We start from the raw sequence: 20,994 nt of genomic DNA, 5'->3' as shown, positions 1-20,994 counted from the left end.
GACATAGCCTCAGTGGCAAGGCCACCATCTGTGGTGCCCACGCATAAAAGCCCTTTGCAAGGTGCTGGGCCTCATAGCCCCTCTTCAGCCCATGTAGTTTGTAGGTAGGGAGGCAATTGCGGGTCGCTGACCCAGCCACACCAAGGATTCAAATTATTTTTGGGAGGGCGGGGGGAGTTGGCATGGAGAGCAACTGCAGATGCTGCTGCTGCCATGCCTATGTTGTCCTTGTCCTTCTAGCTGCTGGAACTCACAGCTCGGGAGGGTGCTGCTGAAGTACCCTTGTGGACCAGCAGCAGTGCATCTTTCATATGGCACATAGTTGCCAGTGGGTTGGTGGTGAAGATTGGCAGCATGCAAACATCACCTGCATCACAAGTGCTCACTAACCATCCTTTTTCCTTATGCAGGACAAGTTAGCAAATAACAAGCTTGAGGGAGAGAAGACAGGAGGGGGCATGCCCAATCAACACCCCTTCTGAATACGAAGAATGGGCTGCCAAGCTGGGAGGGGGGTACCGTGACCATTCGTGCGGTGAGAGCGAGGCAGGCCTCCCCCAGCCATCCAGTGAGGAAGCATGCTTAATCCCTGTACACAGAAACTTAAGGATGATGCTCAGTGCAATGTAGGAGGCAGCCCACCCAGTCACCCATTCTCTCCTCTTTCCATTCCAGGTGCCAGCAGGAAGAGGGCAAGGCCAGACCCTGAAACTGAGTCCAGCAGCAGTCCAAGCCCACAAAGGACCGAGGAGGATGACGACGATAACGACGACAAATTCTCAATTTTCCAGCCCCGTTGTGGGCAGAACCCGCCGCGGGCGAGGCGGCGCCACAGCCACACGCCCATTGACTTGCGGCGGGACCAGAAGGTCCCGGCGGCGGGCGGGTACAGAAAATCCCACCCATAGAGCCATCACGGCAGTCACTTGCACCCTCCACCAGCTTAGAGACACACACCAAGGTGGATATTAGATGTAGTTTAGGCTGAGCCTCACGCGCTGGTGGTCACTGCATGTCTCCGCAGCAGGAAGAGGCAGGGAAAACTAAGGCCACTCGGAGGAATGCTAGGGAACAGGCTTCTGCTCAGTCAGAGTCAGATGACAAGCCTCTGGGAGCAGTCATGGAGAAGATGCTGGACATGCAGCAAGAGGCGGGGCAAACATCAGGCAGAGATTTCGGAGGCCCTCAAAGTGGCACATGAGGCACAGAAGTCCATCGCCTGACCTCTGATGTAGTGGTACCAACATGTGCGCATATCAAGGTCTCCATGGGGGGGTTGGCGAATGCCATGGAGAACCTGGTCCAACAGAACACCCAGTTTCTGCCGGAGATACGTGCAGACCTGCACTCCATCACTGTAGCCATGGGTGAGCTTTTGCAGTGGTTACGCGATGGCGGGAGGGGGCACTTCAACCTCCCTCCAGAGGGCATAGTGGTCAGCTTCCATCCCTGCTGCAGATGATGGGAAGCACCTAGACGCCGTGGTAGGCAACATAAAATTCAGAAATTATGAGCTCATTCTGGTGGCACGGGTTCAATATTATTGTTCATTATTGCTGCACACACATGTATTGTTGTACTTTACATGTGTCTGAGGTCTCCTCAATTTTTATTGCTTCTGTTAGTGTTAATGCCTGTGCGTACACCCAAATTCAAGGGGACAACCCAGGCAGGGTCTATGTCCCCCTGAATCATGCCTGCACATGGAGACATCGATCTTTGCCAGGACCCTTGCCAGCCATGTGCAAGAAGCCTCCCACATTGGCTATTCTCTTGCCCTTCACAGCCCTACTCCATTCAAACACCTTTCCTTTGTCAGGAATAAATGTTGGGGATCCCCTTCAGTTGTCTAGTTCAGCTGACCTGCAGCTCCACCCACCCGATGACCCTCCTCTTGTCCAGCATTTGTGAACTGGACATCAAAGTAGTGGTCAGTGCTTCAGCAGCAATGGTCCGCGTTGCATTTCAGGCTTGCTCAAACACCCTCTACCTTCCACCCGTGACCCACATCCTCTCCTCATTACCATCAACTTGTAACTTGTGTCCTCTATAGTGAAGACCAAAGCAAAATACCTGTTTATTTCATCCGCCATCTCCCTACTTTCCATTATCATTTTCCCAGACGCACTCTCTTTAGGACCAACGCTCACTTTAACTCTTTTCTTATTTAAATATCTATAGAAACTCTTACTATCTGCCTTTATGTTACTAGCCAGCTTTTTCTCATACTCAAATTTTTCCCTCCTTATTAATCATTTTGTCATTCTTTACTGTTCTTTATATTCTTTCCAATCTTCTGATCCTACCACTGAACACTATTAACCTATCCCTTAACCTCATTTGCCAGTTCACTATATTGTCTGACCCCGCTCGCCACAAACCCTGCCAATGGTGGGAGGGGGAAATTCATTCTTGGGGTGTGGGTCTGACACTAGGTCAGCATTTTTTACCTTGAGGGCATTTAAGAGTCATTGGTTGTAGGCCAGACCAGGTAAGGATGGCAGATTTCCTTCCCTAAAGTACATTAATGAACCAGATGAGTTTTTACAACAATCGACAATGGTTTCATGGTCATCACTCAGCTTTTAATTCCAGATTTTTATTGAATTCAAATTCTACCATCTGCTATGGTGGGATTCGAACCTGGGTCCCCAGAAAATTGCCCTGGGTCTCTGGATTACCAATCTAGGTAACAATACCACGACACCACAGCCTCCCTCCTGGTTTGGGTGTTTTGTGCCATTGGAGAGAAACTTATCAGCCATGATTGAATGGCGGAGCAGACTCAATGGGCCAAATGGCCTAATTTCTGCTCCTATGTCTTATGGAAGTCCATTTTGACTGATAATTTTGATTAATTGTGCAGTATACAGTTTTTATCTTTGTACTAGTTTGGAAATAAAAAGCAGACATATGAACCAGGCTGGGTATCTCATGTTCTATAGTTTCCTGCTTCAATGTGACAATATACAAGTTGGTTGCACAGTTGTTCAATGAGATTTATTTCTCATGTAAAGTTTGTTTATTGGGCTTATGTGCAAAAGTTCTAAAGAAGTTGACTAGACTTTTACATTTTGTTTGTTTGGGGAGCAAACATTTTTATTAAGTGCAGCATTCATTAAGTTTATCAGATGCTTCACTCTTGCTTCTGCCAAGTCTTTATTATAACACCTGGTGTGTAAGTCATTTTATTAATGGTGGAAAGCCCAAGCCAATCATTTCATGCCTGCACAAGCATTAGGAATGATTCAATGTTTACCCCGCAGCAACACTATCTCAGGTATCAAGCACTTGAAATCAGGCTTCAGTCTGGCAGGAAGGGCAGGTTTGCCTATGGAATTTAACTTTTCCAGAGCACAAAGAGTACTGTGAATTAGCTTAAATTGTAACAATTGATGGAAGTTTAAGTGGGATAAATAGTACTTTACAGATCAAATCAGACCATGCAAACATAATTTTTTTAAAAATTAACAGAAGCAGGCAGAACTATTGTTTAAAAAATGGGAATTAACTCGGTTGACTTTTTGTGGTACTTTTGCATTCTCAATTGACAATGATATTGTAAAATTATTACTATTCACTGATTGTGATGGTCCCAGAAACATGCCACGAGCGCACCAGCCGTGATGTCCTGGGGCCGAGATGATTGGCCTTAACATAGCCTTTTTGCTAAGCATGACTCCAGCCAGTGGAGAGATTTACCTCTGATCCACATTGACTTCAGTTTTGCTAAGATTCCTTGGTGCCAAACAGATGCACTACCCAGAAAGAAGGGAAGGATGTAGCTTCAATAGAATATACTTGATTGTTCTGTAGCTTTTTTGTTAAAATTGCAATTGGATGCTAGGTCAGGAGAATTAAGTTAATATTGGGCAAGCTTTGATGGGTCAAACAGTTTTTGCTCATCCTTGACTGTTCTTATACAAGTAGTACTGGGTATTATTTTATTAGGGCAGCAATAATATCCTTATACATGTCACAAATTTCCTTTCCCAATTAAGTACATTTTGAATAAAAATGCAATTTCCTTTCATCTTTGCACTTTTATGGGATTCACACTTGCTAGCTAATGCTGTTTCTTTTTTGTATGTTTCCTTTTGTTTTCTTCTGAAGGGCAATGAAAATAGTTGTACAGGTTCTGAGACCACCGACATTCGTTTTCTGTTCTAGACGTATATTCAAAGAAATCAGCACTGCACAAATAAAAAGTCCATAACTTAGCTCAACAGTCGGCTGTTAATACTTACAAAAAATTCAAAGTATATGTTGGTGTCTGGATACTGATATTCAAACGAGATGCTGCCTGATTGTTTCAGATTCACTGCATACATCAGGATAGCTGTGCACTCATCGCTGTTAGATGCTATGAAATCACCTTTAAGAGTCCATTTTGACCTATCAAAAATACATAGGAAAGTTCATTTCTAGTTTAACATAGTCCTATCCTGTTGTGTGCTGAAAGCAATAACTGACAAATCTTTGAGCTGCAATATCTGTGCAATCAAACAAACAGGTACTGGTAATTATACTGATGTGTGGGCTGTTAGTACAGAAGTGATTGCCATAAATGGTAACTATAGCTGAAACTATTGGAGAAAATAAGAAAACAGATACGCTTATTCCTAAAGCAAGTGTAACTTTATACTTAACCCACGGGGGTCCTTATGGTTGGTTCTTTTGAGGATAAGGAAAGGCACTCATATTTTATAAAAATACTTGTTCTTTTTCACCAGCCTTCTTCTTTCTCTCTCCCACTAAAGGTGTTGACTCTTCCTGGGGTATTATTCCACCAGCACGAGTCACTCATTAATATCTTACTGAATGGGCATTATTCACAAATGAGCTTTAACAATGTGGATGGCTTTTTAGCTACACATGACATCACACCTAAATCTAATTGTTTCCTTATTTGATATCCAAGCTCATGGATGCCAGCAGAGGTTAGGACTACAACTCCCCTGGCTGATTTTCACCTTTCTAACCCAGCTCTACCAATTTTAACTTGCCCACCACTTTAGTGAGAATTGCTGTGGGATTAAACATCAGTGGCAAGATTTTAACTCACTCTTAACCCATTCACTTACACAGATTTAAAATCAGGCCCCAAATCTTTCCAGTCTGTGTGGCTCAGTCACTCATAACTATCAGCAGAGCTGTGAGGATTGCCCAGTGGAGGTTTTTATATAATTTTCATCTCTTTGTACAAAGGTACTTGGCTTCCTCATAATGCCACATGTGGCTGAGATTGGGAACTAGCTGAGCAAGGAGGTGGAGGATTAGTCTGCTTCCCCGGAATATATTTGTCAGTATACTGAAGTATGGAATTCTTCTGCTTCTTACAGGATCAATGATTCCAGCTGTCTAGATTAGAATACTCTTGCATGAGATAGTTAAGGTCATATGCTCTCCCGCCTAGATTAGCACATTTCTATTTACAGAAATTATTTAATCAGGTAATTTAAAACACTTCCGTATTCACTTTGTTTAAAAGATACTTCTTTTTAATTTAGATGCAGATATGAACCAAATAATCAATATGTTTAAATCCATTCCGTTTCAATCAACAACTACCTTAGCATTTCAAGAGAAAGTAACTCTTTCAGGGAAAGGTTGTACATTTGCTTAAATAATAGCTAATCACATTCAGTAGGTCACAAAAAGCCTTGCGTTCGTGTTGTATCAGGAATTTATTCACTGGTGCAGGGAAAGTTAAAAACATAGTCTGAACTACTGCAATATTTTTGCCTGTCATTTTGTGTCTATTTGTATCTGTCTATCAATCAGTATATTACAGGAGGTGAACTTCTGCAAGGGTTGTGATTTTTTTCCTGTTCATTCAGTGGAAGACCACGGAAACCACAGAAAATGGTATAAATGCTGTTTACGCCATTTTTTCAGCTTTCTGATGCTTTTCCACCAATATTAGACCTGATGAGCGAGAAAGATTTTCACCCCCTGCGTATTTTGGTAACAATTTTCTTTCCCAAATGCCCTAAGTGTGATCTATGCAAATACTGGTCAACGTTTTTTAGTATTCTGTTTGCTTTATAAGCCATTGCTGGTAGCATTTACCAAAGGACACAGTATCACAGTATCTTTGCAGTGCAGAAGGAGGCCATTTGGCCCATTGAGTTTTCACTGGCTCTCCGAAAGAGCATTCCACCTAGTCCCACTCCTCTGCCTTATCCCCATCACCTTGCACATTCTCTCTTTTCAGATAGCAATCCGATTCCCTTTTGAATACCTCGATCGAACCTGCCTCCAGCACCCTTTCAGGAAGTTTGATCCAGACTCCAACCCTCCGTTCTGGGTGAAATTTTTTTTCCTCACACCACATTTACTGCTTTAGCCAATTATTTTGAGTCTGTGCTCTCTCTTGAGTGGGAACAGTTTCTCACTATGTACCCTGTCCATACCCCTCAGGATCTTGGATACCTCTATCAAGTCTCCTCTCACCCTTCTTTTCTCCAAGGAAAAGAGTCACAACCTTACAATCTATCCTCATACCTTTATCCCTGGAATCATTCTTGTGAATCTTCTCTGTACTCTCTCCAATGCCTTCACATCTTAGCTCAATTATGGTGCCCAGAACTGGACACAGTACCCCATATAAGGCCTGACTAGTGTCTTACACAAGTTCAACGTGACCTTCGTACTCTTGTAACTCAATGTCCCTATTAATAAATTCTAAGATACTATACGCTTTATTAACTGGTCTCTCAACATGCCCTACCATCTTCAATGGCCTATGTATGTATACACCGATGTCCCTCGGTTCCTGCACCTCCTTTAGAAGCTATATTTTATTTTATATATTTCACCATATTTTTCCTGCTAAAATGAATCATCTCACACTTCTCCGCATTGAACTTCATCTGCCACTTGTCTGCCCAATCCACCAACATGTCTATGTCCTTTTAAAGTTTAAGACTATCTCCATCACAGTTGACAACATTTCCAATCTTCGTATCATCTGCAAATTTTGAAATAATGCCCTGCACATCACAGTCTAGGTCATTAATTTATATCAGGAAGAGCAAGGATCCTAACTATACACCCAGCTATAGTGCTCCCAGATCATAATGAAACTTTTTGTCCATAGATTATTAAATTTTTCCCCTATTTCTTCTAGATTTTCCATATTTCCTTCAGTTTACACAAGAGTGAAAACATTTATCTGCGGCTTGTGTCTGATTTTTCAATATGTGCCCTTAGTAGTTGAGAATCCATGCTGAGAGATTGCATTTAGAAAACTACTCATTTAAAGTGTAACAATTAAATGATTGAATATCTAGCCCAATGAAACTTAGGCTAATTGGCAGGATTTTAAAAATTTAACACTCTGCAAGACTCTCTTGGTATCACATGGTAACATGCACAATTCACCATGTGTATTGCACATCAAACTGTAACAATGCAATGCATAATATGTTGTAGCTAAAAATTATAACGAATAAATATTAAAACAGATCAGGAGGGAACTATCAGTTCCTTCTGTAACTTGCTAAGACTGTTGTTGATCTATACATAAATGTACCTACATGGTGCAATTCTCAGTTAACTCGTTGTCTGAAGACTCTAAAGCTGTCCCCGTGTTGACAAATCCTGATGGCAGCCCATCCCATTCATTGAATTCAATGCCAGTGCCGAGAGAGTAAGTACCAGCAACACATTCTTTGCATGATTGGTTCCTCATGTCTAAGAACTGACCAGCTCCACAGGAAAAAGCTATATAAATGTACAAAGCCAACATCAGAAATTTGAACAAGTCAAAACTCAAGGAAATGTATTACATATGTTCAACTGACTCGTATGTATCTGTAAAGAGTTACTATTCAATTATCACAATTAAAAACTGACTAAAAAAAACTTTTGCATGTTTATCTATTAATTCTGGAGTAACCTGAAAACGTACACCTAAACAATAGCATAAAAATGTGGTAATGCCAATTTTTAGTGTAAAGCATTGAGAAAATTTGCATGTCAGTAACTGAAGCTGTACCCAAATGTTCTCGTTCTTTTGGCAAAATGTCTGCCAAAGCCCTCTGTCACACGGTAACATAGCTGCATACCCATACAAAAGGCCAGAGAATGCAAATATCTTGCATTTATGCTAGTTCTTTGATCATTATTTCTCCTAATTGCCTTGTATTTCTTCATACATTTTAATGCACTTTATGGGATCAGAAAACTCAACATTAAAAATTGAAAAGCACCCTTAATTACATTTTCTTAAATGTACTGATGCAAATGTACACAAATGACAGTTTAGATAAAAGCAAAATACTGCGGATGCTGGAAATCTGAAACAAATGACAGTTTGTTGGTTTCAAAGTCTAACTTTCATACATAAAGTGGGACTTAGAGAAAGAATATGATGTAAGTTTGCGCTTTCCTTAGGTCCTGGTTGTTTATGCTGATATCTGTTGATTTGTCCTAGTTGTTACATTCTGGCATGTGGAGAGTAGCAGGAAATTTCAGCATACATATCTATTCACAAAAATAGTCGTTGATTTTGGTGTAATTTGACAAGTTGCACCACTCCATGAAATTCCAGGCCACTGGAGTGCTTCGGCATTACTACCGTGTAAGAGTGTTATGACACCAAGAATTTATCTCAGAGCAAATTCACACATACATTGCCAGACATAGATTTTTGCGATAATTTGCACTTCTCCTGAGAAATATCTGCTAAAATCCTCTGCCACAGATTTACATAGTCCTGCATCAGCCTAAAGTGTTTTGGAGTTGATCACACAACATATATTATCGTTGCCAATAAGGAAAGCAACAAATAAAAATCATTAAGAGCAAAGTAATTTGCAAGGTTTTTAAATAAAAAGGGGTCAATAGAAATTGCAAACCTCAGCATGACGCTATTTCTAATATATCTCATGTCAATTACTCATTAAAATCAACCGCCTAGCCAAATAAAGTCATTTTACCTTCTTGCCAAGTAAATGCATAATAATATGATCACCACAGTCTCAAACATTGGGCAGAAGCTTGCAATTCTGCCAGCAGCGGGAATCCTGGTGGGCTGGAGCCCTTAATTTGGCATGAACGAAAAAGTCAGTTTCCCACCAACAAAAAGTTAGTCTGGAAGTTTCTTCTCCCGACTGTCAAGGCAGGTCAGGTTTCCCTGCTGAGCAATATTGGAAACCCCATTTGCATTCATTAGCACCTCATGAATGCTCACTGAAAGGCCAACTTGCCAGAATCACGTTCCCCTTCCAAATTAAGTTCCCCGTCAGCGGCTAATTAGGACATTCTGTTTTATGACTGTGGCACACACCCAGTGAGCTTCATTTCATCCACGACTTGAAGGTCAGTAGAGGGTGCAAAAAGGTGAAAGCAGCATCACTGAAATATATCATGTGCCTGTGACACAAGCCAAGGCTGGGCATGGGAGGCATGACCAGAGGGAAAGGGTGAGACAGAGGTAAGAATAAGGTGTGGGGGAAGGACCAGAGGGGAAGAATGACATGGAGGCAGGACTCAGGGTTGTGGGGGGAGGGAGTGGGGGAAGATGGACCAGTGGGGAAGGGTGAGACAGAGGCAGGACTAGGGGGAGGGCTGGGGAAAAAGGTCCCACGTCATCGTTGTTTGCTGTGCCTTGCAGAACCATGTGCTGCAAAGGGGGATGTGTTGTCTAAGGGAGAAATAGAAGAGCGAGACTTCTCCTCGGATCAGAAGGACATTGAAGGAGATGGATTTGAAGAGGACGAGGATGTAGTTGAGCCACATGAAGAGGCCATCGCATGAGAAACATGTGGAAGATGTGCCCATGACAACCTGATAGCTACAAGATTCCAGAAGGAGTAAAGTGCTGATAAATTCTCACAAGTGCTCGTTTCTTCATCCATTGCTGCATGGAATGCCCCATCACCTTCAATTTCAGTGAGAAAATATCCCAAAAGTTCAATGCTCTTATAATGATTATGGAAATATCAGTACTCACCTTATGCCCTAATGATAGGATCATCCTTGGAAGGAGTAGCCTTGGCAACATCTGGCCACTATGGAACCTGAACAGCACTCCCTTCTTGCACATACTTAAGCAACTCCACAGTGTAATCCTTTCACCCATGACCTCACCAAGTCAGTATGGATGGCAAGTTAGAAGCTGCTACAATTCCAAATTACACAGGATACACTCATGTCAGTCGGATACCTGCTCAATAAGGCAGCCCGACCACACATCTCACTTTATCAGGCATAACCACATGTACGACTCAGCAGGGAGCAGCATCATGAGAGCTCCATATGTCCCATTGCCAGCTCTCCTCAATATAAAATGTTAAGGCATCACCTTGCTACTGTCCCCCAATTGCCAGTCACATATCATGAAGCAGCAACCATTAACATCTAGATCATGCAGTTAAGTCTCAAGGGTTGTTTGCACTGACCTCACAGAGAGTGCCTCATCAGGACAATGGCTGAGGTGCAACCACCCGTGGACCCTGCAGTCGCCAGAAGCCTGACAACCTTTGCATCAGGTCAAAACCTTGACCAGTCATTATTGACACAACAGCCAATGGCTAATTTTTTTCCTTCAGGGACTTTGCTAAAGCCTTATTAGAGCTGCATACGCAACGCTTTGAGAGCATCACAGTCCTCGAAACAGTTCAGCTCACAAATGTCATTCCTGTTTATATATCCTAAGTCAATGAGAGCAATGTCATGCAATGAATTCCACATCGAGTTGAGTGCTGTGCCTTTACCCAGGGGGCACTTAAAGCCCCACTAAGCAGCAATGCAGGGCCAAATAAAGGTTGTATGAGGCAAGGAAGCGGCTTCATCAAGATGAACACACACCTCTTACATCACACACTCTAATCTCTCTTGCAGTAAAGTCTAAGGTTTCCGTTGGATCCTCACTTGCCTTGTTCAGTGTCTTGCGTGCAGAGTGAGAAATCACCAAGGAATGATGTTCAGCCTTAAACACAGACAGTACATCTTCCTGCGGAGAGGCATGGAAACCTATGGGCTTCAAGGATTTACAGTACCTTTTTCATAAACAGATTCTCAGAGTAAGTGCCATTCTAAACGACACATTGGACATATGAATATAAAGTGAGTAGTGACGACCACTTGTGCCATCCACAAGCAACAGGCATCATTGCAACTGCATCAGTTAAATCAATAACCTCGATGAGCACTTCTCCAAAGGCCAAAGCATAGTTGCCAGAGAAAAAAAGAGGCTGACACGTGTATTGGCCAGGCAGCAGTATCACAAATGATGTATATTGCCTGATGTTGCTGATGTGGAGTTATAGACTACTCACTGTGGTAAAGATGTGTGAAAATTTATGCAAGTGAAGATCTTGATGGGATTTCACTGCAACATTCTGGACCCTCAAATGACTGCAAAACAGTGAAGTCAATTGAATAGAAATGGAATCCATGAGACTTGGAGAAGAATAGATTCAACATATGTTTACAAAAGTGAAAAATATATACGAGTGAACACCTGTGCCACCAGTGTGCATTCACTACTTCTAAATCTTTCTAATCCTACCACTATGTCTAGCTGTGGCCCTGACAGCTGGGGTGGAGGCAGCCTACTCACTGCTGTATGAGATGTCTTTGATGGGCATCCTCTGGTAGCCCAAGACCTTGAGGACCCCAACCTGCCAAGGGTCCCCAGCTCAGGTGTAGGCACACCCCTCCTCAGCCTGACCTGCTGAAGTTGATGGGGACACTGGCAGGGGGAGCAGAGTGGCAGGAGTTGGAATGGCAGAACACACTTGGAGTGCCCTGGGTGGATGCCCTTGGGGTTCCTGGCTGGCGCTACTCCTCCCTTTGGTCCTGATGGCCCCTCCCTAACTCCTTGAGGAAAAGGGGCACCTGGACAGAGGTCAAGATGCCCTGATCCCCTTTTGCCTAGCCAATGCTGAAACGCACGCAAGGCTAAAGCAATGGTGTGCATATCTGGAAGGAACTGCTGGACGTGGGTCTCCAAGATAGCTGCCACCCTTCCAATGGTGAATTCATAATGCTCGCATGCTGGAGACATGGCATTGGAGAGAACGTGGACAGACCCCTCCATCCTTCAGTGCAGTCTGCAAATGTCTTCTGACAACTCTGCTTGACGTTCCCCTGCCTGTCTCTGCATCTCCAAAAGATCTGATAAGATCGAGTCCAGAGGCTTGTCATCAGACTCTGTCTCAGGAGGTGCCTAGTCTCCAGCAGCCCTTTGAGTGTCCAAGATCTTGGTTGTCATTGCCTCCACCTGCTGTGGACCCATGTCTGTGAGGTGATCACCAGATTGTGAACCCGATTGTAGAACTAAGCCCTGCTGAGGTGTATGTATTTGCACTGGTGAAGGGTGCAGGTTAATGCAGTTACAATGCTTCCTCGGAGGATACTGCGGCTTCCTCCTCAGAGGTGGCCTGGGGGATGGGGCTGTGTCATCTGGAGGACGACGTCCTCCCCATTTTCTTGCTGGTACCTGGAATAGGGAGAAGAGAGAATTAGTGATCGACAGGGCAAGCTCAGTCAATAAAAATCAGTCACAGTCATTGCTCGCAACTTGTCAATGTGTACTGGATACATCCTCACTCATTGTTCGGGGAGGCTGATCTCATCTTCCTCACAGGAATGATCTCTCTCCTCTCCTGCGAGCTCTGCAGTCTGTTCTTCGAAGCTTGAAAGGGTACGGATCTCAGGGGTTCCACCTCTGGCCTTGGCACACTCTTTCGTTATGGGTAATTTTGCCCTGCAGAAAGACATAAGAATTGATTCATCCCAATGGATGAACCAGCAGTTCTAAAGCATGCATGCCTATTGTCTCTGTTGATTCCTCCCCAGTAAGTAATGAAGAAGCTGTTGGTACAGGAACTTACGTGACATGGTGAGCTTAAAGTGGCTGGCACACATTCAGTGTTGATGTCCCATCTGCCAGTCATGTGTGATATCCCTGTGAACTCTAGCCCTTAGTCTGCTTGATACCCTTATGAGAGTGTGAGTTTGCAGTGAGTAAATGTTGCACTTGCTCTGGCAGAGCACAGAAGATCATTCATCCAGTTCTTGCATTGCAAGGTGGTCCTTTCTTTGGTCCCCATGGGCGTTACCCTCCCTGGCAACCTCCTCCTAGGCTGGAGTGGTCAGGTGGGAGGGCCTTTTGCTTCCATCCTTTGGAAAGAGGTGCTCCCATCTTTCCTGGGTGGCCTAGAGAAGAATCCCCAGGGAGGATTTGCTGAAATCCGGGGCCAAAGATTGCTTCCGTCTGGGTGCCAAAGCAGATGTCTTATCAACAGCACCTGGCCTGCAATGAGTGAATGTCTGTCCGGGTGCCATTTAAATATGGCGCCAGGACCTTCGACCCCATGAGGTAAAGGTGGGACGGGCAATTTCCTGCCTGCCCTGCAACAGCATTCGGTGAGCTCCTCATGGATCCTCATAATGAGCTGAAAAGCAGAAGATCAAGCGTGTTTAGCCGTCTCGTCGTCACACCGACTTTCACGGCTATCATCGGACTTCCAGAATGGAAAATTCCACATCCACAGCTTCTCTTTAGTTTCACTGATTCTCTTACTCTAATTTCAAAGCACTTGGCAAAATTGCAACTTCCAATCAATGATGAAAAGGAATTAAAGAAATTAATAAAGAAAACATACATTGTTATACAATTATTGGAGGCTTATAGCACATGTATTGCTCACAATGTCTTACAGTTAAATTGTACTTAAATGTTTTTGTCTCTAATAAAGGTTATTAAAGGTAATATACATAGAGCCCTGAAGAGGTTTAAAAAGAAATCTTGCAAATATATGTGTGCTACTTTATAAAAGTTACACAGTTGACAATTGAGTTTTAAAACATGATTCAGTGACACAAGTCAAGTAATTTTACTGCACTGAAATATCAGTTTCTCCACATCTCCCCTGAAACTGCTGATTTGTATCTTTGGATATTAAATTGACAGGGCAGACTGGTGCTTTTCTCCTGCACATTTTAAAAGAATATTCAAAATGAATTTGGAATTTAATAGGATCAGATAGTTGTCAAACATATTAAATCTCACATGACTTATTGGGAGATAAGACCAGATATGTATTATCCTCTAGTGCTTTCTTTCCCATATTAAATAAATCACAATTAAACTTTGACATATGTTTGAGTTACGTTAAACTTGCATGCAAATTACCAAGGCCAGCATTTGCTGCCCTTCAAAGGAATGGCTTGCTCAGCCATTTCAGAGTTAAGCACATTGCTGTGGATCACATGCAAGTACAGATGGGTTTTTTTTTAACAACAATTAATGACAGTTTCATGGTCACCATTACTGAGGCTAGCTTTCAATTCCAGCTCCCATGGTGGGAATTGAACCCAGGTCATTAAGGTGGGCCTCTAAATTAGTAGTCCACTGACATTACTACTATGCCACTGTCTCCTCTCAGTATAAATAGTAGAATACAAGTTAAGGCTTTAGCCCTTTTCAGATCCAGTTATGTCATTGCTGGGCTACAGTAAAAAGGTGAAAGGTTCCTGCATTTCCAAAGCGATATCCTGCTTTAGCCCAAAGTCTGCAGAGTAAATAAAATGCAACACAAATCGGGCCTCAGGCAAGCTGCTAATAGTTGAAATTCAGGTCTTTACCATTTGATTACGAGCGTAAAGCTCCCTTTGCAGTAATGGTCAACACTTAAAACTTTGGATTGGTGACATCTGCTCTTTGCGAAGACTACAACATCCATATAGGGATGAGTAAAGAGCAACTGCTGCATTGGTTTTGAGCAGCATCTTGATCAAGATATTAGAATCAATCTTATCAGTTATATTTCTCATATGTTAGTAAATTAGCAGTTTAGCAATTTATCACAATCGATTTGAGTATTAGGCTGGGATTTTCTGGCCCCACCGTGGTGGGACACACTGCAGGGATGCAGCAAGCCAACCAAAGGTCCATTGACTTTCGACAGGGCCAGAAAGCCCCTGCCTTAGACTTATTAACGTACTTACATTTTGTTCTTTGGTGCATATTATAAGATTGCTCTGGCATGCTATTGGTATTGGGTTTTTTTTTGTAAAACACAAAACTCTGGATGAGAAACACTTCATGGCAAATTCTGCATATGCCTGAGGGTATTTTACTTAAATATACAAATGTTCAAGCCAAAATTTGAATTTGACAAGTAGCTTACAGCACTCTGTGCCCTTGACTGGGTCCGGCAGTCCTATGCAGGTCCCTGGAGTGTGAGGCACAGCTACTCTCCATCTTGAGCCCAGATTGTCACATTCTGTGTATTCATAGTAGTAATCTGACTGAAATACATGAGAAACATTCCATATTAAACACAGTACAAAACAAAATTATACAGTAAAAGTGCTCAAAACACATACAAATTAATAGCTGGTAAACATTTAATCAATGACTTTGAAGGTCTGCTCCAATCCTTCAGTAGCATTCAAAATAAAAATGCCTAAACGTTAGATATAAAATAAGATAACCAAATTGCATGCAAAATTATACAAAGCTCATTAAGAACAGTAGTTGAAGTAATTCAGAGGTAGCAAAAACTAAACTATTGTCAATGTAGTAAGCACAAGGTATTCACTTTGGTCCAATCACCATTGTCACAATGTAATGTCATGTTAGCCATTATTTTATCAACTAATTCTCTCATTGAATCATTATTAGGCTATGTCCTCAAGTTGGAAACTTTAAGCACATTGAGCCATTAAAATAAGAAGAATTGTCCAATTTGTCAATAAATTCTGAAAAAATAGCTCATACACATTGTCAACAAATGCTACTTGTTAAGATATATTACTGACCAGTTATGGAAACCATTAGCTGATTTACAACAGTTACAAAGGAGAAAAAAATTGGCTTAAAGGTTTGAGGTGAATACTGCACACCTGCTGCTTCTAAGCCATTGGCAATGCACATTTGTCAGGAATGTATAATAATTTCCTGAATGTTATTGGAATTTATTGTAAAATAGAGTAATAGTGGGATGTGACTATGTGTCTATATGTCTGTGTGTATGTGGGACTTAATTGAATTAGAGGCAGCTTGTCTGGGGGCTTAATGTAAGAAGAGAAGTTAGGTTTGAAATGTTAATTAGTTAAACATGGGGAAGTTTAGATACATAGGTGTCAAGGGAACATTTACATTTTTCAATAAACCAGACTAGATTGTTTTCAAAAGAGGGAGTGAAATGTGTCACCTAGCCAGGTGAGTTTAGAAAGAGTGTGTTTATTTTTCCCAAAGATTACTGGTAAAACTTAGTGCTATGAGACATTTTTATTATCAGGAAGCTAACGTCAAAAGACATAGTGAAACAATGGGTATTCGCATTCAAATGGGAAAGTATGTATAAAAGCAGAGAAGACTGTTTGTAAGGGAAGGCATTTTAAGATCTTACAAGTGTGAAAAGCCTTTAGCATCTATGCCTCAAGCTGCTGTCTTCAAAGGACTGAAGTTAAGAAAACTCACTTTGAATTTGACTTGTTCAGGATGTCATGTTTCTTTGCCTGGGTTTTTTAATATCTATGTGTTTTACTGTTGCCTTAATTAAAGTGTAACTGGGAGTTAGATTGATTAGGGGATTTAGAAGTTATCACAATAGTAATTCATAGGTCTATGTATGCATTTAAAAATTTCTCTTACTAATAAACGTTAATCTAGTTTTGTAAAACCTATAAGACTTGGTGGTCTTATTACTACTGAATTCAAGGCACGCATCTCAAAATTTATACAAACTGCAAAACAAATTGTGGTAGTTGTTTTAAGCTTCCCTTTGGGATTTGAACATCTCAACATTTACCATTGGCTGTGCCATAACACATTACAATGTAATGGGTTCAAAATCCAGTCCAGGACTTGAGTATAAAATCTAGGATAACAGTTCTAGAGACAGTGCAACTTATATCCCTTTATATCCCCACTCCTGCTGCTATAAAAGTTTCCTTGCAGTAATTAGAGCAGTGAGTTCTCAACCGTCACAATACATAGATTAACTGGTCATTCATCTTTTTTTTTCCATGTTATTTATATTAGTTGTCAGCTATGGCTCTGGGGCACAGGGTTATATCAAGTCCCACTCCAGAATTTGAGCACAAAAATCAAGACTGACCCTCCTGTGAAGGAGTTCTGCATTGTCAAAGATGTTGTCTTTCAGCTAACACGTTAAACTGAGGCACTTCCTAAGGTGAATATAAAGATCCCATGGCAGTGTTTTGAAGAGAAGGGAAGTTAATCCTGGTGTCCTGGCCAATATTTATCCCTCAATCAACATCACAAAAACAATTTATCGGGTAATTAAAACATTGCTGTTTGTGGGAGTTGCTGTCTGAAAATTGGCTGCTGTATTTCCTACATTACAACAGCGACTACACTTCAAAATATTTCATTGGCTGAGGGCAATGAGGGACGGGCAATAAATGCTGGTCTTGTCAGTGATGCCACATTCCATGAAAGAATAAAGAGAAATCTTACTATGCATAAAATGGCTGTTGCACTTGCCTACGTTAAATTCACTTCAAAAGTAATTCATTAGTCGTGAGGTGCTTCACATAACAAAGCATTTATGCAAGTTCCTCCTTATTTATAAAAATGACTGAGTACATGTATGACTATAAATATTACTGCCTTGATTCAATTAGAAAAATCTACTTGTGGACATATGCAATTCCCATTTTGAAGAATACACAAGACATCAACATACTACTGAACTTTGTACTGTAATTACAAGAGGAGTTATACATGTTTTACAAATTGGCTAGCCAATTTAGTTGTGTCTTAATTTATTTGTTAACTATGATGTTTTGCACTGAGTAAATATGCCAGTTTTAAACAGTCAAATATGGACAAAGGTCAACCTGCTGCATCTTCAAAGTCTGCTGTTTCAAATATTTATTTTTGAACCCATCCACCCTTATCGGATTCTCATCCATATGGCAGAACAGCTGCTGCCAGCGTTTCAAATATACCGTCAGCAGTGACAAACAAGAAATCTATCAACACCGGTAAAGGTTCATCAAAGATTTCCTGTTGTCATTAATTCGATACCGTAATAAGCTATGGGGTAGATTTTCAGCTTCATCATCTACGTGGTTATCTGACAGTGTGAATTCCCACCCTAAATAGATCCTACCAGGTATTCTATGATAGGGGGCCCCAGCACATCTGTGCAAAAGGCAAGTCTGAAGCATTTGCAACATTCTTCAGCCAGAAGTGCCGAGTGGATGATCCACCTTGGCCTCCTCGTGAGGTCCCCAGCTTCATAGATGCCAATCTTCAGCCAATTTGATTTACTCCATATGATATCAAGAAATGGCTGAAGGCACTAGATTCTGCAAAAGCTATGGGCCCTGACAACATTCCAACAACAGTACAGAAGACTTGTTCTCCAGAACTAGCCAACCAAGCAGTTCCAGTACAGCTAGAACACTGGCATCTACCAGAAATGTATGCCCTGTCCACAAAAAGCAGGACAAATCCAACCAGACCAATCAGCTTCCTCACGATCACCAGCAAAGTGTTGGAAGGGGTCATCAACAATGCTATCAAGCAGCATTTACACAGCAGTAACCTGCCCACTGATGCTAAGTTTGGGTTCTGCCAGGGATACTTGGCTCCTGACATTATTACAACCTTGGTACAAATATGAACAAAAGAGCTGAACTCAAGAGGGGAGGTGAGGACGACTGCCCCTGTCATCAAGGCAGCATTTGACAGAGTGTGACATCAAGGAGTCCTGGCAAAATTGAAGTCAATGGGAATCAGGAGGAAAACTCTCCATTGATTGGAGTCATACCAAGCAAAAAGCAAAATGGTTGCGGTTGTTGCAGGCCAATCATCTCAGTCCCAGGACATCACTGCAAGAGTTCCTCAGGGTCATGTCTTGGGTCAAACCATCTTCAGCTGCTTCATCAATGACCTTCCTTCCATCATAAGGGCAGAAGTGGGGATGTTCGCTGGTAATTGCACAACATTCAGTACCATTCGCAACTCCTCAGACACTGAAGCAGTCCATGTCCAAATGCAGCAAGACCTGTTCAACATTCAAGCCTGGACTGATAAGTGGCAAGAAACATTTGCGCCACAAAAGTGCCAGGCAATGACCACCCAACAAGAGAGAAACTAATCATCTACCCTTGACATTCACTGGAATTACCATCGCTGAATCCCCCACTATCAACAGCCTGAGGGTTACCATTGACCAGAAATTGACCTAAATCAGCCATATGAATACTGTGGCGACAAGAGCAAGTCAGAGTCTGGGAATTCTGCGGTGAGTAATTCACCTCCCGACTCCCCAAAGCCTGTTCACCATCTACAAGGCACATATCTGGAGTGTGATGGAATACTCTCCTCTTGTCTGGATGAATGCAGCTCCAACAACACTCAAGAAGCTCAACACCACCCAGGACAAAGCAGTCCACCTGATCAACACCCCTTCCACCAACTGAAACATTCAGTCCCTCCATCACTGATGCACAGTGGCAGTACTGTGTACTATATACAAGATATACTGCAACAACTCACCAATGCTCCCTCGACAGCACCTAGAAGGACAAGGACAGCAGACATGGGATCACCACCATCTGCAATTTCCCCTCTACACACAACCTGACTTGGAACTACATTCGCTGTTCCTTCACTGCCACTGGATCACAATCCTGGAACTCCCTTAACCAACAGCACTGTACGTGTATCTGCACCAGATGGACTGTAGCGATTCAAGAAGACGACTCATCACCACCTTCTCAAGGGCAAACAGGAATGGGAATGGGCAACCAATGTTGGCCTTGCCAGCGGCACTCACATTCCAAAAATAATGAAAGAGAAAGACTATTAATCCATTGATTTCAATGGAATAAAAATCAGGTAGGTTCTGGTAAAGGGTGGACGATTGCTCTGCCTGGTTTCCACCTGGGCAATGACGTTAAAAAATCTGCCCTGATAATTCTTTAGTCAATATTTACTCATTAGACAGTTACTGAACAGAGGTTAATGTGACAGCAACACAGCTACATTTGGACCAGAATTGAAGATGCTATTATTAAAATTTAGCTATCTTTAAGGCTTATGGGTGTGATTGTCCTTCAAACGTGGGGTGTATTTTTTTTCTGATTTATTCAAACCTGTACAACCAGATGTAACTGAGACGTCAGGGCCCAGCCCATTTTAAACCTAACCTTTAACTAAATTCAAGGGACATACTGCCATAAAATATTCAGGATTTGAACATCAAAATCCGGCTTTATATTAAGGAAATTTGTATAGGGGGTTTCAGAAGGCAAGCTCGGAACAATCAATTTTGTAGTTGCTATTGTATGGCTTGCTACATACGACGGCAGAGAGGGAGTGCAGATAAAACATTTCTATTTCTGCAGCTATGCTATAACTAATCTGTCTCCAAAAGAGGGGCAATTAGGAGAAACTCACTGTGGTGATTAATTCAATCTGGGGGCATGGCCAGTTTTGTGGGTGGGACCATCTTCCAGCACAATGCTTTTAAAACAGGCGGAAACTCGATTTGTCTTGGAAGTAACTCGTGTTAGCAATTCCTTTATCCTCTGCATTGGTTTGGCTGATTTCAAGTAAATTGTACCTTTGCAAAAACTTTCACATTTACCTTTTTACTTAGAAGCTAAAACATGATAAATTCTTTCTAAACACCATTTTTATTGTTTGTTACAAATTAGTAAATTCTTTTCTTTCTACTCTAATAAATTCCTGAGAAAGAACCAGTGAGGCAACACACAAAATATAACCAGTGTGTAAAGATCAGCTTCATAAATTTGACCAGTCTTTTATTTTCTTTCATGCTCAGTAGACCAAGAACAAAGCATTATTATTGCTTGTTAGCCAGAAACAGCGATTTAAGCTATGTACTCAAGATAAATGATCTTTCTTACAACATAAATAATTTGTCAAACATCCATCAAGAGTCATTGAACAAAAATAGTCAATAAAGTTTATCAATGCAGAATTAATTTGTATATATGTATCAGGTTTGTAACTTAATAGTTTAA

General features: G+C 41.8%; 1 protein-coding gene across 1 annotated transcript in view; it reads right to left on the bottom strand.

Moving 5' to 3' along the window:
* Window positions 1–20,994, bottom strand: part of elapor1 (endosome-lysosome associated apoptosis and autophagy regulator 1) — a 121,417-nt gene that overhangs the window by 78,887 nt on the left and 21,536 nt on the right. Inside the window, exons 2-4 of the mRNA XM_078546589.1 lie at window positions 15,150–15,270; window positions 7,542–7,728; window positions 4,248–4,395 (exon numbers count right to left, since the gene is read on the bottom strand). Of these exons, the coding sequence (XP_078402715.1) occupies window positions 4,248–4,395; window positions 7,542–7,728; window positions 15,150–15,270 (456 nt within the window). The remainder of the gene's footprint in view (window positions 1–4,247; window positions 4,396–7,541; window positions 7,729–15,149; window positions 15,271–20,994) is intronic.

This window comes from Cetorhinus maximus, chromosome 8, assembly GCF_964194155.1.
Source record: "Cetorhinus maximus chromosome 8, sCetMax3.hap1.1, whole genome shotgun sequence".
NCBI lineage: Eukaryota > Metazoa > Chordata > Chondrichthyes > Lamniformes > Cetorhinidae > Cetorhinus > Cetorhinus maximus.
The sequence above is the reverse complement of the archived record's forward strand: the minus strand, read 5'-3'. Positions and strand labels throughout refer to the sequence as shown.